Source organism: Scylla paramamosain, chromosome 2 (genome assembly GCF_035594125.1).
Source record: "Scylla paramamosain isolate STU-SP2022 chromosome 2, ASM3559412v1, whole genome shotgun sequence".
In the NCBI taxonomy this organism is placed as follows: Eukaryota; Metazoa; Arthropoda; class Malacostraca; order Decapoda; family Portunidae; genus Scylla; species Scylla paramamosain.
The window spans coordinates 629482-647054 of record NC_087152.1 but is presented as its reverse complement, the minus strand read 5'-3'; the positions used below and the strand labels follow the sequence as shown (position 1 = coordinate 647054).

The 17573-nt window shown below is 39.6% G+C and overlaps 3 protein-coding genes and 1 long non-coding RNA gene across 7 annotated transcripts in view; 1 reads left to right on the top strand and 3 right to left on the bottom strand.

Annotated features, from left to right (window-relative positions):
* Positions 1–578: 578 nt before the first annotated feature.
* LOC135107823 (uncharacterized) lies at positions 579–2715 on the bottom strand. Its single transcript, XM_064018114.1, has 3 exons — positions 2563–2715; positions 1492–1577; positions 579–1344 (listed from the first exon to the last, which is right to left on the bottom strand). Exons 2-3 carry the CDS (start codon positions 1559–1561, stop codon positions 740–742), a joined length of 675 nt encoding a protein of 224 aa, XP_063874184.1. The 5' UTR covers positions 1562–1577; positions 2563–2715; the 3' UTR covers positions 579–739.
* Positions 2716–4440: 1725 nt separating this feature from the next.
* Positions 4441–6506, bottom strand: LOC135107812 (uncharacterized). Its single transcript, XM_064018108.1, has 3 exons — positions 6355–6506; positions 5365–5450; positions 4441–5214 (listed from the first exon to the last, which is right to left on the bottom strand). The coding sequence occupies exons 1-3, from the start codon at positions 6483–6485 to the stop codon at positions 4610–4612; spliced, it is 822 nt and encodes a 273-aa protein (XP_063874178.1). The 5' UTR covers positions 6486–6506; the 3' UTR covers positions 4441–4609.
* Positions 6507–9931: 3425 nt separating this feature from the next.
* On the top strand, positions 9932–12449 carry LOC135107862 (uncharacterized). The gene is made up of 2 exons (XR_010272023.1): positions 9932–10080; positions 11194–12449. It is a non-coding gene; the product is annotated as an uncharacterized LOC135107862 (long non-coding RNA).
* Positions 11650–17573, bottom strand: part of LOC135107845 (acyl-coenzyme A diphosphatase NUDT19-like) — a 49355-nt gene continuing 43431 nt past the window's right edge. For all 4 annotated transcript variants that reach the window (XM_064018153.1, XM_064018161.1, XM_064018143.1 and 1 more), the window contains 4 exons: positions 17319–17514; positions 15762–15938; positions 14260–14467; positions 11650–14000 (listed from right to left, as the gene is read on the bottom strand). In XM_064018153.1, the coding sequence (XP_063874223.1) occupies positions 13792–14000; positions 14260–14467; positions 15762–15938; positions 17319–17514 (790 nt within the window). In that variant the 3' untranslated portion in view covers positions 11650–13791. The remainder of the gene's footprint in view (positions 14001–14259; positions 14468–15761; positions 15939–17318; positions 17515–17573) is intronic.

Genomic DNA, 17573 nt, shown 5'->3' with positions numbered 1-17573 from the left:
GAGGTTTCCACCAGGAGAAATGAACGCATGATATTATATGCAACAGTATGTAAGAGTTAAGTCAGAACTGAGTCACTCAAATTTCTTACAGATTAAACATACTGCGTGCTCTCTCTCTCTCTCTCTCTCTCTCTCTCTCTCTCTCTCTCTCTCTCTCTCTCTCTCTCTCTCTCTCTCTCTCTCTCCATTATTCGCATCCACGGCCTTGCGGGTACAGAGCTTGTGGTCAGTTTAGACAAGGTAACTTGTTTACTTACAAAGAAGACTCATAGATGGCACACGTCGATGAGAGATAAAAAAAAAAAAAGATATATTTTTATCCAGAACAAGTGTAACATTATTGTCCACCTATTATGAATATAGTGTATGTTAGCATGGCTATGCATCAGCAAATGAATGGGAAAAAAAAATTCTCTTGTTCAGCTTAGCCACATCAGCTCCGCACGCGTCACTGTTCATAAAGGGGAAGCAAATGTTGCTAACACAATAAGTTTCGTCTATAGCGAGTGTAGGATGTGTTTGTGTGCGTGCTGAACATACTTAAGGGTTCAATAAGGTACAAGAACATTCACAAGATCTAAGCTCATAATATATTTTATTCAAGCATCACCAAACAACCACTTTCCAGAAAAAAAAAATAAATAAATAAGCAGCTGATTGAAAATTAAATAAGCTTAAAACATCAACTAGATGTGGAAGGGCATGTCATTACGTTCCAGATACCAAACTGTGTAAGCTTCTAGTGTTGGGCGGGGTCACGGCAGATAGTGGAAGTAGGATTGATAGCCGGGCAGCACAGTTGTCTATAGGGACAGTCTCTTGCTGTCTTGCAGAATATGGGCAGACCTGGAGGGAAGAAGGCTGCGGCGAGGTTGAGCGGAGGGGGGCACCTGCCATGGTGAACATTAGAAGCAACTTGTCCTGGGAAAACAACAGGCTTCTTGTTGAGTTTGTGGCCTCCTGGGAAACCGGACTCGGGAGGCAGGCACAGATCGGATACTGAATGAATGACCGGGCAGCAGAGTTGTCCCAGAGGGCAATCCTTGGTTATTCTGCAGGGCGCGGGGGTCTGGCCGACTGGGAATGTAGCTGCTTCGAGCCTGAAGTTAGCAGGACACTGGCCGTTTACAAGAGGGTTTTGGCCGTTTGAATGAGGGATATGGCCGCTGCCGGGGAAAGGCCCATTACCGTTGCTGGGAAACAGACACAAGTCGGTCGAGGAGGAGAGGGCTGGGCAGCACAGTTGTCCCAAGGGGCAGTCTTTAGTTGTGTAACAGGCTTTAGGAATCTGACCAATGGGGAAGAACACAACGGCCACGTCGAAGTTTTTGGGACACCGATTATCTATAAGAATAGCAGGAGTAGCGAGTTAGATCTGGCTAAAGAAGTCAGATCAGAGACTAAAGATAATCATAATCAGAGGCATCACAAATAGACATAATAAGGCATCGCTTAAGTCACGCAAGCATTATTTAGATTTCGCACACTCACCATACAAGGTCCCCGCCGTGCATACCGTCGCCGCCACCACCAGTGTCACTGTAGCCAGCAAGCCTCTCATTGTATCGCTGCAGAAACTGAAAGAGAAAGCAAGGAAATTAAAGAAATTGCATTATCATGTCAGGAAAAAGAGGTTGAAATAGAAGAAAAGGTGGGGAGGGAGAGAGTGTTGGTACAATGTGAGAAATGAAAAAAAAAAAATCATTTCCATAATCAAGTCAGGAGAACGGTTGAAGTATGAGGAAGAAAGATGGAGGGGGAGAGAGTGTTGGTGCACTGTGAAAAGTGACAAACACCCTTTCATAAATCTCTCTTGTAACACTCAATTTTGATAACTGTTTTTATTGTAGCAATAAAAATAGAGATCATAAGGACTCGAGACTTCAAAGGTTCGAGCGACCTGTGCTTCGGAATGGTCAGTGTAGTCTGCACCGCCGGGGTCACCGGTGTGCTGCATCGGGGTCCAGAAACACTCGTTTCTAGGCAAGTAAATCTATGTAGAACGTACACTAAATGGTAGACATTCAATACATGTATGAAGGATGAGTTCTCGCTCCTTATCAGTTACTTTCAGTTAAGTATTACAGTTCAAAATCAGTCAAATATCAGATTTGCAACCTACACAGAGAAGTAAACTAGTAATATATACACAAAACACACCAAGAGATTTTGTTACTTGTATTTTTTGATAAACTCCATACTGAGATCATGAGACAGATGCATAGTTAAAGTCCAGCTAGACAGTTTAAATATATTACTTCTTTAATTATAATATCTTTAAACAAATATTTACAGCTACACCACTACAGTCTTTGAATAAATGCACGGTATGGAAACAACTACCCACGTAGATCATGATATTTAATTCTTACTTTCTGGGCATTAAACACAATGTCAGAAGCTCAGTAATTATTATTATTTATTTATTTATTTATTTATTTATTTATTTATCTATTTATTTATTTATTTTATTTATTTATTTATTTTTTTTTACACGAGGCAGACAGTAGTGGATACACGCATCTCTAACAAGGTTGCGCACAGAAGCACAACACAACTTACGGAAAGAAGCGATCGAGGTGTCGGTGTGTTCTCTTCACTATGCTGCGCGTGTTGTGCGGTGAGCTCTTCCCTGCCAGAGTTATAAGCACTCAACAAACCCCCCGCCGGCACCCCGCCTTAGTACCATATGCCTCCTCCCTCCCCATCGCCCACATTACAGCTCCTCTTCCCCTGTGTATCCTCCCTTCCTGCACACTTCCAAGGTTAACTTTCTCACAATTAGTTAGCATTTTTGATACGTGTGGAAACGAGTAAAAAGTTCATAAAAAAGTCGGAAGTCGGAAACTGAAGCAGGTGTCTTTGTAATGTAGGAATTGTGGTAGTAGTGGACGGATGAATAGATACGGCTTAGTTGTGTTATCTTACATTCTTTGGTTTGTCCAGGCAAAACACACACACACACACACACACACACACACACACACACACATGCGAGCTGGGGAAACTCTCAGTAAAGAGTTCGGAAAACTCTAAGAGAGACGAAAACAAATGTAATTAACCTGCCTCACACCTTTGTCACTTTTTCGTTCATCCCTCGGTTGTCACTATACTCTTACATACAGGAAGTTGAGCTTAGCACACTAGCTTCCCTGTCTATATTATTAACATATTCTTGAACTTTCATGTTGCACTCACCTTGAATACAGCCAGAGAAAACTTTCATTTCGGGGTAGAAGAACAAAGGCGAGCGAGTTTTGCGGAGATGCGAGGCAGCAGTTATCAGAGGGACCTTGCGTTATTCCCAATGTTGCCTGTTTGGTCTAGAGCATAAGAACATAAGAAAATAAAGGAAGCTGCAAGAAGCCATCAGATCTACACATGGCAGTCCTTGTATGAAGCATAACAAACTATCTTCACCTATCATACTCGTCCATAATAAGAACTGATTCTACTGCGAACGTCTCTCTCTCTCTCTCTCTCTCTCTCTCTCTCTCTGACATTACGATCCTGCTTACAGTGGTTCAGCGGTTCGCTTTGTTCCAAAATGCGTAGCTTTCTTTACTGCATCTCAGAGTTGTTTCTTACTATATGCGAAGTACACGGCTGCAGAGGTTTCCCGATGCCAACAGGAGCCCCCAGGCTGCCATTATTATTATTATTATTATTATTATTATTATTATTGAAATGTGTGTAGTTCATTTTCATTGCCAAATACTTTTAATACTACTGATAGTTAGGTTGTCAAAATACTGGCTTATTCTTTATTCAGCGCGAGTCTTGGTTATTGTTGCGCTGAATAATAGTTACGCGAAGGTAGTTAAAAAAAATTAGTGGTAAAAAATACCGGTGCCTTAATAATCTACTGAAAAAGTATTGTATTTTCTATCAATGGTCGTCTGCATACTTTGATTTGCATGATTCTGTATACAGAATATTAACCATAAATTCGTGCATTCTCTCTCTCTCTCTCCCTCTACACGGCCTTGTGGGTACAGAGCTTGTGGTCAGCTTAGACAAGGTAGCTTGTTTACTTACAAGGAAGACTCATAGTTTGCACACGTCGATGACATTTAAAAAGGTATATAGGTATATATTTTTATCCAAAACAGGTGTATCATTATTGTCTACCTATAGTTTCTTCATGGCTATGCATCATTAGCAAATAAGGAGTGAAAAAAAAAATTTTATTCTCATGTTCAGCTTAGCCACATCAGCTCCACGTCACTGTTCATAGTGGAAAAGCAAATGTTGCTATCGCAATAAATTACGTTTATAGTGTACGTCACTGTTCATAGTGGGGAAGCAAATGTTGCTATCGCAATAAATTACGTTTATAGTGTGTGTGTGTGTGTGTGTGCTGAGCATACTCAATTGTTCAGTGCGTGCGCGCTGAACATAGTTGTTCGGTAAGATCCAAGAACATTCATAAGACCCAAGTTCATAATATATTTTATTCAAGAGTCCAAACAACCACTCTTTCCAGAAAAAAAAGTAAGCAGTTGATTGAGAATTAAATAAACTTAACATCAACTATTCATTCAAAAACAAGATCAAGGGATGTGGAAGCGCATGTCATTACGTTCCAAACACCAAACTGTTTAAGCTTCTAGTGGTGAGCGGGGTCACGGCAGATAGTGGAGGTAGGATTGATAGCCGGACAGCACAGTTGTCTATAGGGACAGTCTCTTGCTGTCTTGCAGTATATGGGCAGACCTTCAGAGAAGCGGACCACGGCGAGGTTGAGAGCAGGGGGGCACCTGCCTTGGTGAACATGAGAAGCAACTTGTCCTGGGAAAACAACAGGCTTGTTGTTGAGGATGTGGCCTCCTGGGAAACCGGACTCGGGAGGCAGGCAAAGGTCGGATACTGAATCAATGACCGGGCAGCAGAGTTGTCCCAGAGGGCAATCCCTGGTTATACTGCAAGGCGAGGGGCCCTGACCGACTGGGAATGTAGCTGCTGCGAGCCTGAAGTTGGCGGGGCATTGGCCGTTTACAAGAGGGTTTTGGCCGTTTGAATGAGGGATATGGCCGCTGCCGGGGAAAGGCCCATTACCGCTCCTGGGAAACAGACACAAGTCGGTCGAGGAGGAGAGGGCTGGGCAGCACAGTTGTCCCAAGGGACAGTCTTTGGTTGTGTAACAAGGTTTAGGACTCTGACCTACAGGGAAGATCGCAGCGGCCAGGTCGAAGTTTCTGGGACACCGATTATCTGTAAGAATAGCAGGAGTAGCGAGTTAGATCAGGCTAAAGAAGTCAGATCAGAGACTGACGATAATCACAATCCGAGGCATAATCACAAATAGACATAATAAGGCATCGCTGAAGACACGCAAGCATTATTTAGATTCCACACACTCACCATACAAGGTCCCCGCCGTGCATACCGTCGCCGCCACCACCAGTGTCACTGTAGCCAGCAAGCCTCTCATTGTATCGCTGCAGAAACTGAAAGGGAAAGCAGGGAAATTAAACAAGTTGCATTACCAAGTCAGGAGAAAGAGGCTGAAAAAGGAGAAGGAGGAAAGGTGGCGAGGGGGAGAGTTGGTGCAATGTGAGAAATGGAAAAAAAAAAATTCATTTGCATGTCAGAAGGGTTGAAGTAGGAGGAAGAAAGATGGAGGAGGAGAGTGTTGGTGCACTGTGAGAAATGACAAACACCCTTTCATAAATCTCTCTTGTACAAGAAACACTCAATTCTGATAATTGTTTACTGTAGCAATAAAAACAGTAGTCATAAGGACTCGAGACTTCATAGGTTCGAGCGACCTGTGCTTCGGAATGGTCAGTATGGTCTGCAGCGCCGGAGGCACCGGTGCGCTGCATCGGGGTCTAGAAACACTCGTCGTTTCTAGGCAAGTAAATGTATGTAGAACGTACACTAAATGGTAGACATTCAATATATGTATGAAGGATGAGTTCTCGATCCTTATCAATTATTTTCAGTTAAGTATTACAGTTCAAAATCAAATATCAGATTTGCAACCTACAGAGAAGTACAACAGTAATATATACACAAAACACACTACGAAATTGTTATTTGTATATTGTAATAAACTCCACACTGAGATCATGAGACGGATGCATGGTTAAAGTCCAGCTAGACAGTTTAAATACATTACTCCTCTAATTATATCTTTAAGCGAATATTTTACAGCTTCACCACTGCAGTCTTTGAATAAATGCACGGTATGGAAACAACCACCCACGTAGATCAAGATATTTAATCCTTACTTTCTGAGCATTAAAAGCAAAGTTAGAAGAGCAGTAAAAATCTTCAAAACATGAGGCAGACAGTAGTGGATACACGCACCGCTAACAAGGTTCCGCATAGAGGCGCCACACAACTTACGGAAAGAAGCGATCGAGGTGCCGGTGTGTTCTCTTCACTATGCTGCGCGTGTTGTGCGGTGAGCTCCTACCTGCCAGAGTTATAAAGCTCCCAACAAACCCCCCCGCTAGCACCCCGCTTAAGTACCACATGCTTCCTCCCTCCCCTTCACCCACATTACACCTCCTCTCCTGTGCATCCTTCCTTCCTGCACACTTCCAAGGTTAACTTTCTTACGATTAGTTAGCACTTTTGACACGAGTAAAAAGTTCATAAAAAAGTCGGAAGTCGGAAACCGAAGTAGGTGTTTTTGTAATGTAGTAATTGTAGTAGGAGTGGATGAATAGATACGGCGCAGTTGTCTTGTCTCACATTCCTGGGTTTGTCCAGGTAACACACACACACACACACACATACACACACACATTCGAACTGGAAAAACCCTCAGAAGAGCTAGGGAAACCCTAAGAGAATTGCCAGCAAGTGTAATTTACGTGCCTCTCACCTTTGTCACTCTTTCGTCCACTCCTTGGTTGTCACTATACTCCAACAGGAAGTTGAATTTACCACACTAGCTTCCGACTCTATATTATTAACATATTCTTGAACTTTCATGTTGCACTCACCTTGATTATAGCCAGAGCAAACTTTCATTTCGGGATAGAAGAACAAAGGCGAGAGAGTTTTGCGAAGATGCGAAGTAGCAGTTATCAGAGGGACCTTGCGTTATTTCCAATGTTGCCTGTTTGGTCTAGAGCATAAGAACATAAGAACATAAGGGAAGCTGCAAGAAGCCATCAGATCTACACATGGCAGTCCTTGTAAGAAACATACCAAACTACCTCCACCTATCGTCCTCATCCGTAATAAGAACGGAGTCTACTATGAACGTCTTCAATATCTCTCTCTCTCTCTCTCTCTCTCTCTCTCTCTCTCTCTCTCTCTCTCTCTCTCTCTCATTACGATCCTGCTTACAGTGGTTCATCGATTCGCTTTCTATACCAAATGCGCGGCTTTCTTTATTGCATCTTGAACCGTTTCTTACTATATGCGAACTACGTGGCTGCATAGGTTCCCCGAGGCCACCAGGGGCCCCAAGCTGCTATTATTATCATTATTATCTTGTTATTATTATTATTATTATTATTATTATTATTATTATTATTATTATTACTATTATTATTATCATTATTATCATTATTACTATCATTTTTATTATTATTATTATTATTATTATTATTATTATTATTATTATTATTATTATTATTATTATTGAAATGTGTGTTGAGTATCGGCAGATCCACTGAAATTGTGATCAACCAACAATTTTTTTTTTATTTTTTTTTTTTTTTATGAATTTTGCTATATCCTCCTGAAATTTGGATCAGGACTCCAGTCACTGTTACGACCTGTTTGTGCATACGTACCCCAATGATAGTTAAGCAACTAAATAACTAGTGTTTTCTTGATTGAACGAAAGTGCTGATTTTTTTTTCCTTTTTCATTTTTTCTTACTTGTTGCGACTCGTTTTTTTGATTAAGTAGTTCATTTTTGTAGCCAAATACGTTTAATATTACTGATAGTTAGGTTGTCAAAATACTGCCTTATTCTTTATTTAGTGAGAGTGTTGGTTATTGTCGTGCTGAATAATAGTTATGCGAAGGTAGTTAAAAATTAATGGTGAAAATACGGGTGCCTTAATAATTATAATCTTATGAAAAAGTATTGGTATTTTCTATCATTGGTCGTCTGCACACTTTGATAGTACAGTTTCGTATACAGAGTAATTTTAAGACACCGTAGTTAATACACTGGTCTTCCTCTCAGATCGTATACTTAATATTTCTCATTTTCTTTTTCGGGTAGAGGGTGAAACGACATAATGAATGGGCCTTATATTTACAGTATGCATTTATGTATTTATTTAATTATTACTATTTCTTTTTCTTATTATCTGCTATTATTTACATTTTTCCTTGGCCATTCTCCCTCATACACAAAAAAAAGACAATTATCCCATTTCGTTTCATTTTATTAATTTATTACGCTAGAACATCAGACGATACTTAAAAATCCAGACAGAACAGGTTTAGCTCTGGGTACTTTCCAGACGACGAGCACGCACACACACACACACACACACACACACCACACGGAAGCACATAGTATAGTAGAATTCCAGAGTACACAAAGTACACACACACACACACACACACACACACACACACACACACGAGTATCTACAGGTGATGGGATGGGACACCTCGTGGTGGTGGACGAGTGAGTCAAGCAAAGTGATCCCTGGACTGCTCGCTTCCTGGATCACCATCACACGCCTCGTTAATGTTTAGGTCACGAGGCCGATGGCTGGCTTAGATACAATACTTCCTGGCTACCGATTATGAAAAAACTGCTCCCGTTTCGTGTAAGATAAAATACATACGTAAAGATAAGGAATGATAGAGGATCACTCATTAGGATAATTACGGATGGTGGGGGGAATGATTTACTTCTAATCATTGTTCTTCACGACTGAGGTTTCCGTCATTGCTAAAAGGAAGTGAACGATGGTGTGTGTGTGTGTGTGTGTGTGTGTGTGTGTGTGTGTTAGACTCGATTAGTAGTTAATGAAATGATGGTGATTAGGTCTCTCTCTCTCTCTCTCTCTCTCTCTCTCTCTCTCTCTCTCTCTCTCTCTCTCTCTCTCTCTCTCTCTCTCTCTCATTGCAGTGCCTTTTCTCTAAATAGAAAGACACTAAACGAAAGAAGAAAGATAGGAATAGACGAAAGAAAAGTAAAATGGATACTTCGATACATGGTTTGAGCTCAGACTCGAGAAATAACAACGCAAGTCTTTTTATAATATTCAGACAAGTACAAAATATATTAAAAGCAAAGATATTACAAGGAAAACACAAACTTTCTGATTGCAACATGTGTTTCTGCTCTGAAGGCCAGACGTGCATTGTGAAAATATCATTATTGATACTCAGAAATTTTAAGATTATTTCACAAGTAGCAACTGCTTTCACCGGCGTTAAAACGCAAAATTATTCTTAAAAATATAGCTAAAAGATAGTCATGAGTAATTAGAGAGGAAAGGTTACTTCTTAGGTGTAAAAGATGTTATCGCAGTATATGTCTAATTGAGTAGGGTGAGGTTAAGAAAATAAAAAAAAAGAATAATAATAATAATAGTCTCCTTATTACCTAGGATGAAAGGAAGTCACTCTTCTGATTTATCTATTTATTCCATATTCCAAGTTATTCCCTCGGCACTTCATAAAAGCGAGATGATAAAAAGAATGCTATAAGTGTGTGTGTGTGTGTGTGTGTGTGTGTGTGTGTGAAACCTCTTTAAATGTACATACCTACCCACTGTGTTCCAACAGTTTATTCCACTCTGAGAAATAGCGACATAGGACAAGCTAACGGGACTTAGACTATAACAAGACCACTCCATAATGATCGTACTATTACTGAAGTGGTGTGGTAGAGGAGAACGAGGAGCGATTGTTTGAGGAGGGAAGGGAGCGGACGGCATAGGCGAGGACGAAAGCAGGCGAGTGAATTATTCACAGTTCAACAAGGGGCAGCGACAGGAGCAGGTCGGGGAAGCAGGGGCGAGGAGAGGTGGTCAAACTGCAGCATGGCTGAGCTGTAGGGGGCAAAGGCAAGCAGAGGCAGAAACTCGTAGGATCGGCATAGGCGAGGGAGGAGGATTCTTGGATTCATCGTGGATAGGCGTAAGAAACCCGTGTGAAGATTATACGTCGCTGTTGAAGTACTGAAGTGTTGAGATATTCAAATATGGTTTATTTCTAGTGTGGGTAATGTTCGTTTGTTTTCAGTTTGTGGTGTGAGGCGTATAATTTTCTTGTGGCCATTTTGTTAAATGGAGGCAATGTAATGACGCGCAGAGCTGACACTTTGGTGTACATTTTAGTTTATAAAGATGAGTAAGGCAGATAGCCTGAATGGTTTTAGGAAGAGATAGACATGCATAATATAGTGGTTGTATGGCGAAGAATAGGATGGCGTGTTGTTATTGGTCGAGATCTAGTTGTTGTCTTTTAGGAAGAGATAGACATGCATGTATAGTGGTTGTATGGCGAAGAATAGGATGGCGTGTTGTTATTGGTCGAGATCTAGGAGTTGCGGTCTTATAGATACGCATATATAGTGGTTGTATGGCGAAGAATAGGATGGCGTGTTGTTATTGGTCGAGATCTAGGAGTTGCTGTCTTATAGATACGTTTAACTAGAATTGTTAGTCGTAATTTTTACTGAAATGTTTTGGGGACAAGAATAGGATGAGAGTATAGTTATTGGTCGAGATCTAGGAGTTGAGGTTTTCCTGTACTTCATTTGTTGCAGTGTAAGTGATCTTCCTATAAGGTTTTTTGTAAGGTTTTGGGCAAGTTGATTGTTGTGTACCAGGTAATTTCTTTGAGTGACCTTTGTAGCTACAGTAACTGTACCTAATTTAGTTAGATAAAATGCATCCATTTTAATGTCCTTCATAGGAATTAAATTAGGGTGTAAATCCATGAAATGGTACTATTTAGTAAGGTATTCGGTGACTGGCTTGTATAACCATGAAATGTTTAGTAGAGTACTGGCTTGTATAACCATGAAATGTTTAGTAGAGTAGTATGGTATTCAGTGACTGGCTCGTATAGTAAAATATTCAGTGACCTCCTTGCATGAAATGTCGTAAAGCACTACTTAATGTATTCGATGATATTCTCGCATGAATAGTCCCATAAAGCACTATTGTGACACTTGCACGATTTAAAATTTTAATGTGAGGCTCAGTTCTGTTTCTTTTACCCCCAGGACATGGCATTTACCCCCAGGACATGGCATCAGTCTCCTTGGTTCCTTTCATCCTCGGGATCTCCTAACAGGAGGCAGATCAGCATCTCCACCCTTCCTGTTGCCGATGGCGTGCCATCAGAAGAGAGGGCCTCCCTGTTACCGAGTACACAGAGGCTGGCGAGGATGGGTTGTGCTGCACTGAGGATGTTGGAATTTGAGTTATTCCTCATAAACATTAAGACTTATGGATTAGCAGTGTTGCTGGTTAGTAAGCAGTTGGATATGAAAATGTCAGAAGACTCTCCCTTTTTTTTTTTTTTTTTACTAAATTTTTTTTTGCTGAGAAACCAATCTGTTTATCTCCGGAGACAATGAGAAGTAAATTTTTATTACTATTTATTCTTGTACTCGTGTATGTTATATGCAAGGAGAGACTAGGAGGAATATAAAGTTTAATTCACGTGTAGTGTTCAATAAGATCAAGAATTCTTATGGGGGAAAACTAATTTTGGACAAATGAGGATACTGACAAGCAGGAGTTTGAGCACTGGGATCCTGCTAAGAATTTTGAAGACTTGAGTGGTTGTGAAACCTGGATTGTTAGTAAGGAAATGAAAAAGAGACTGGAGGCAGCAGAGATGTGGTTCATCAGAAGAATTATGAGGGTCCCATGAATGGCAAGGACAAACCAGCAAGTGTTACAGATGGCCCGCACAACGGAGTTGATGACCACAGTGAAAAGGAGACAGCTTGGGTATCTGGGGCATGTTTTGAGGGGGGATGGTCTTGAGAGAGACTGTCTCTTGGGGATGATCGAGAGGGGGGATGGTCTTGAGAGAGACTGTCTCTTGGGGATGATCGAGGGAAAGAGCACGAGGGAGACAGAGGATGAAGTACATGGATGGAACCAAGGAGATGGTGGGAAGAGAGAAGATGGAAGTAGTGGAGTTGGCTAGGAACAGAAGAGTGTGGCACTCCATTGTCGCAAAAGTCACCTGACATGGCGCTGCGGTAGGTAGGTAGTGTCCAAGGAGTATGGAAGGATTATAAAATTTAATGGTAGTGTTCAAGGAGTCTCTTGGGAGGATTATAAAATTTACTGGTGTTAAAAATATATAGTCTATATAAAGTTTTTTTACGTCTAATATATTGGAAGACTGAGGAAGCCTATTTTAATACAAAGGAAGTCTCGTGAATAATCTCAATTTGTGAATACAAAATTTCATGATTTGTAAAATTTTTAGAATACAATACTTTTGAATACAAAAAATATTAATAAAACTTTAGTTCATAAGGTCTGAATAACCCCTTAATCATGAGGCTCAACATATATACAAATGTCACCCTATATAATTGTCACTTGTATAAAATATATGTATATACAACTAATATATGTATATACAACCTTAAATATATAATTGTCACTAATTTTATATATACAAACCTGAATAGTCACCCCTCACCCTATATATCTACAATCTGACCTCACCCTCAATGTGGGTACTACCTTTGTTGGCTATCAGTCAAACTTAAGGCCACACACTCTAAGGTCCCGGTCCCATACCGTGAACACTGCTATAAAAAAGCTCCCTCCTGCTAAGCTGCAGTTGCACTAAGGCCATGCATTCATTCTAAAGTCTCACACTGCGAACACTGCTGTAAAAAGCTCTCTCCTGTCAACATAGTATTGAAACTCGAGGCAGCCTCAAGTTTAGCTGGGCAGCACACAAGCACAGGAAATTAGTAAGTGCAGCTTTATGTACAGCAAATATTTATGGAAGGGAAGAATAACCAGAAAGACGATCAGATCAGAATAGGCTGGGTTTGCTGGGTGAGAGCATTTCCATGTCGCCCAGAAGTTCCCTCTAGTATGTAATAATCACTTGTAATGTACATAGAAATAGTAAATTTCCTGCAGAAATACAAGAAAGTAGTTAGTATTTATACTATTTTGTCTAGTATTACAACTGCTAGTATTAGCATTGTACAGGGTGTTTCAAAAGTTTGTCACATTGACACTTAATATCTCAATAACTATGGAGTAATAAATAATAACTATGGAGTATTATATCAAAACACAATTTAAATTTCCTGAAAGCTAATATTTTCAAGTTTCTATATGAAAAAAGAACTAAAAAATGCAAGAAATTATTTTTTTTACTAAACTAAGATGTTTAATGTGTGTGGTGACTTGCACAACATATGTCCATGTCCAAAAAAAATGTCCAAGTCATAGTCCATTTCTTGCCAAATAGAGAAGCAAGACAAAACTAGTACCATTTAAAAAGGTTATATTGTCAAGTTTTCTTTTGTTAATTTTGGCGGCAAGAAATGGACTATGGTTTGGATGTGTGTTGTGTAACCTGCGTCACATGCTGAACAGCTGTAAAAAAAGTTTAGTAAACGAATAATTTCTTGCACTTTTGAGTTGTTTTTTTTATTACAGAAACTTGGAAATGTTAGCTTTCAGGATATATAAATTGTTTTGATATCCTCCATAGTTATTAGGATATTCATATCTTCATAGTGTCATAATATGACATATACTTTTGAAACACCCTGTATTATACTATCTTGTATAGTATTAGTACAAGCAATACTTAGACAATTGTCCATGTGGCAAACTTTACATAATTTCACAACTGTGACATTATTTCCATGGCATTTTTGACAGATATATGTCCATATTTTGGAGTAATATTTACAAATAATTTCACATTATGCTCTTTCATTTCCATTCTATGATGATTCAGAGCAAGGCCTCTTAATTCCTCTATAGACTCCTGCACCACGAGCTGTGCTTGCTCCCCTGTATAGTCTGGCTTTTCAGGATACAGATCATCTCCTAGAAACAAAGATATGAAATTAAAGGAATGAACAATAAAGTGGACTGAACTCTGTATAGAGTTTTGTGCAGTGAAGCCACAAAAGGTGAGAAGGAAGCATGCAGTAAACAAATTCAGGAAAGCAGTAAACATAAATCTAACACCATCTTCACATTCATTATGATCACATTATATAGACACCATTCATTCAATTCTTTAAAATATCAAGAACTTCAAATTTCTTATACCTGAAGTTGTGTTATGGTGTCCAGTGCTTACCTGGCAAGCAAGAAACAAATCCATTCTTGGTGAAAATTTTGACGGGAAAATAATGATCCATGCCCTTCTTTCCCCGCTCACGAGCAAACTTCTCCAGGTCATCATATGAGTCAATACTAAGCAGACGGCTCACTTCATAAATCTGAGGTGGTGGCAGGTTGATGGCTCCACTGTGCCACTGCTTCATAATTTCTGAAGGAGATACCACCTGTAAAATATTTCATGCAAGTTAACAGGTAAAACTGAGAAACCTATATCAGAAAATGCTTGAAGGACTAGCCATTATGTAAAAATTAAATTTCAATATAATAAAGTCCATGAACATAAGAACATGAGAAAATAAGGGAAGCTGCAACAAGGTGTCAAGCCTGCACATGGCAGTCCCTGTATGAAACGTATGTACAGCTGGCCATATTCCTGCAAGGTCCACCCAGCATTCTCAAAGCTGGCAAGACTGTAATCACAGAACACTAGAACCAGTGAGTTCACTTGTAACATTCACTGATGGGAGGAAGAAGTAAGGAGGGAAAGGGCAGCCCTCTACCCTCCTCAGACCACTCTTATCTCCTACAAACCACCCCTCATCCTTACCTCTCCCTCACTTCAAGAGAATGCTTCAAGTGAAGCCCACTACTTGCAGTGTTTTGTGGTTACAATCTTGCCAGTCTTGACAATGCTGGGTTGACTTCACAGGTGTGTGGTCAACTGTACCTATTTTCACCTACCATACTTAACCATAAATTTATCTAATCTGCCTTTAAAGCTTCTTAATGACTCAGCACTAAAAACTTGATAACTGAGTCTATTCCATTCATTTACCATTTCATTTGAGAAATAATTCCTTCTTATCTCTTTTTAAAATCTAACTTTTATCATGCTTCAGCCCATTATTTCTTGTCCTATCCTAAGAATTTTGCTTATGTCACCACTAAGAGACCTCAGACAGATCCCCTCAACCTACACCTCTCTAATCAAGTTTTGGTGTATGATGAGCTGTGATGCTGCATCTTCTTACATGGCAGTTTTGGTACAATCATACCTCTCTAAGCAAGTTTTGGTGTATGATGAGCAGTGATGCTGCATCTTCTTACATGGCAGTTTTGGTACAATCATTGTTAGAATTCAAGTAACCTGCTGCACTCACTACCACTGTGCTTTGTGTTTTCCTTCACTAGCAGTGGCCAAGTGGTCAGATCAACTGAGCTTCCACAAATAAAAGTTCACCATCTCAGCCTCCATAAAGATTACACAACAATTGCCAACTGAAAATATAAAAAAAATATTTAAAACTTAGGTAATCTCTGACTAATCTGCAGTTATCTGATTGATTCTTAGGTTATGAGTACTAAAGATTGAAGGAAAACTAAAAAAAAAATGTTGAAAAGGGTGTGATATGTTACTGTATCTCCACTCCCACCTGCACCATTGCTCTAAACCTCAATGAAATTGGGCAAATAGTTCCCCATACTATAGTGATCAAACTAATAGTGATTAAACCTCACCTTTACATCAACAACTTCTTTGTCATCAGCAAAAATGTTGGGTATTTTTTCCATGAAGGTTATGAAGAAGGCTGTGTCAAATCTGCGACTCAGGTGTGTTGGTGTGAGCCACGATATCCACTCATGCAGGTCCCAGATGCCAGGACACCCACCCAGCTCTTGGAACATCACAACAAACTGCAACAAAATGCAATCAGCAAAGCTTGGTGGTTCAAAACTACTAAGAACATAATGGCATGGATAAAGAGGCAAGATCAAAGAAAATAACATTACAAATTTTACAAGCATACAAAGATGACTTCTATAAATAGATTTTTTTTATATGTAGGAGGGTCACTAGCCAAGAGAAACAAAAAAAAAAAAAAAGAAAAAAGAAAAATCCCACTAAATTGCCAATTCCAAAAGAGATATCAAGAAAATCAATGATAATTGACAGATTCTCTTGAAACATCCCTCTTGAAAGAGTTCAAGTCATAGGAAGGAAGAAATACAGAAGTAGGGACTTCCAGAGTTTACCAGATTAAATAAAATCAGGAACTGGTGTTCTGAGCATTCAACCTTTACATACTGGAAGCAACTTCATCTACTGCTGCTGGAATCTCAACTCAGTCACTTTAGAATAAAAAATATGTTTAGACTTTTTTTTTTCACTTAAAGAAAATAAGTGAAAATGTAACTGACCCTGAGAAAAAAAAACGTTACTCCACATCTCAGTTCAAATCCCAGTTAGCATTTCTAAGAGTTAGAACTATACATATACATATCCTTAGTTTTGGTTTTGATGATGAAAAAAATAAATAAATAAATAACTGCATATTTCAAGACAGCAGACTAATAAACAAACATGAGCATCAGATCACCTTTCAACAATTTTACTATGTTCATGTGTCATATAGAAAAATTAATGCACTAGATCCTGTGGTACTGTACATAGTGAGGAAGTAACACAAACAAGCATGCTTGGGGAAGACAGAAATCTCTTCTCAATTATCTAAAATGACAAATATGACATACCCTAAAATAAATCCAACAAGTTATAGAAATTAAGTTAGTGGGACTTCATGACTCAAACTGTACATCCATCAGCACTTAATAAGAGAGCATAATACTCTACTGTAACTTGAAGATACTATTAAAGAAGCATAAGTATGTAGCGTAGAGGTTAGCACACTTGGCTTACAACCAAGAAGGCCCAAGTTTGAGTCCCAGATGAGACAGATGGGCAAGCCATTTAATGTGTAGCCCATTCACCTAGTAGCAAGTAAGGAATGTAGCCAAGGGACTGTGACTTTGCTGTTCAGGTGTGTGAGTGGTTTTGGTCCTACCCAAAGATTGGTAACTATGAGCTCTGAGCTCTTTCTGTACAGAAATGGATGGCTGGTTGACCAGCAGATGACTGTAGGTAGGCAGGTAAGTGTAAGTAAACTGATGTGAGAGTGGTTTCCTTCTCTGCTACACAAACCAATCCACAACAAACTACTGATCCTGCTGTTACAAGTGACTCCTGACTGTTCCCAGACAGACCTTAATAACAGAATTACCATTGATTTATCTTACTTGTGAAGCATCCTGGTGCACATTTTTCTGCCATTTACCAAGCTCCACCTTGTCCAGGGTTTTGAAGGGGAAGTGATGTGTGATTAATAGGCCACATTCCTCAAAGGCCTCTCTTGTGGCTCCTATCCTGAAACCAATCTCTGGTATGATGGGGTACGTCTTGTTGGAATACATCATCGGTGGAGGTGCATTGGTTCTGTTAAAATAAACAATACATAAATACTTAATTCCTGAAACTTCAACATAAATATGAGG

What these genes read in the sequence shown, in the direction of transcription:
- LOC135107823 (XM_064018114.1), bottom strand. Translation starts at nt 1,561, where the DNA reads ATGAGAGGCTTGCTGGCTACAGTGACACTGGTGGTGGCGGCGACGGTA. An exon ending in CACGGCGGGGACCTTGTATG is followed by an intron (nt 1,345 to 1,491) that starts GTGAGTGTGCGA and finishes CTATTCTTATAG; the next exon opens with ATAATCGGTGTCCCAAAAAC.
- LOC135107812 (XM_064018108.1), bottom strand. Translation starts at nt 6,485, where the DNA reads ATGTGGTACTTAAGCGGGGTGCTAGCGGGGGGGTTTGTTGGGAGCTTT. An exon ending in CACCTCGATCGCTTCTTTCC is followed by an intron (nt 5,451 to 6,354) that starts GTAAGTTGTGTG and finishes TTTCCCTTTCAG; the next exon opens with TTTCTGCAGCGATACAATGA. An exon ending in CACGGCGGGGACCTTGTATG is followed by an intron (nt 5,215 to 5,364) that starts GTGAGTGTGTGG and finishes CTATTCTTACAG; the next exon opens with ATAATCGGTGTCCCAGAAAC.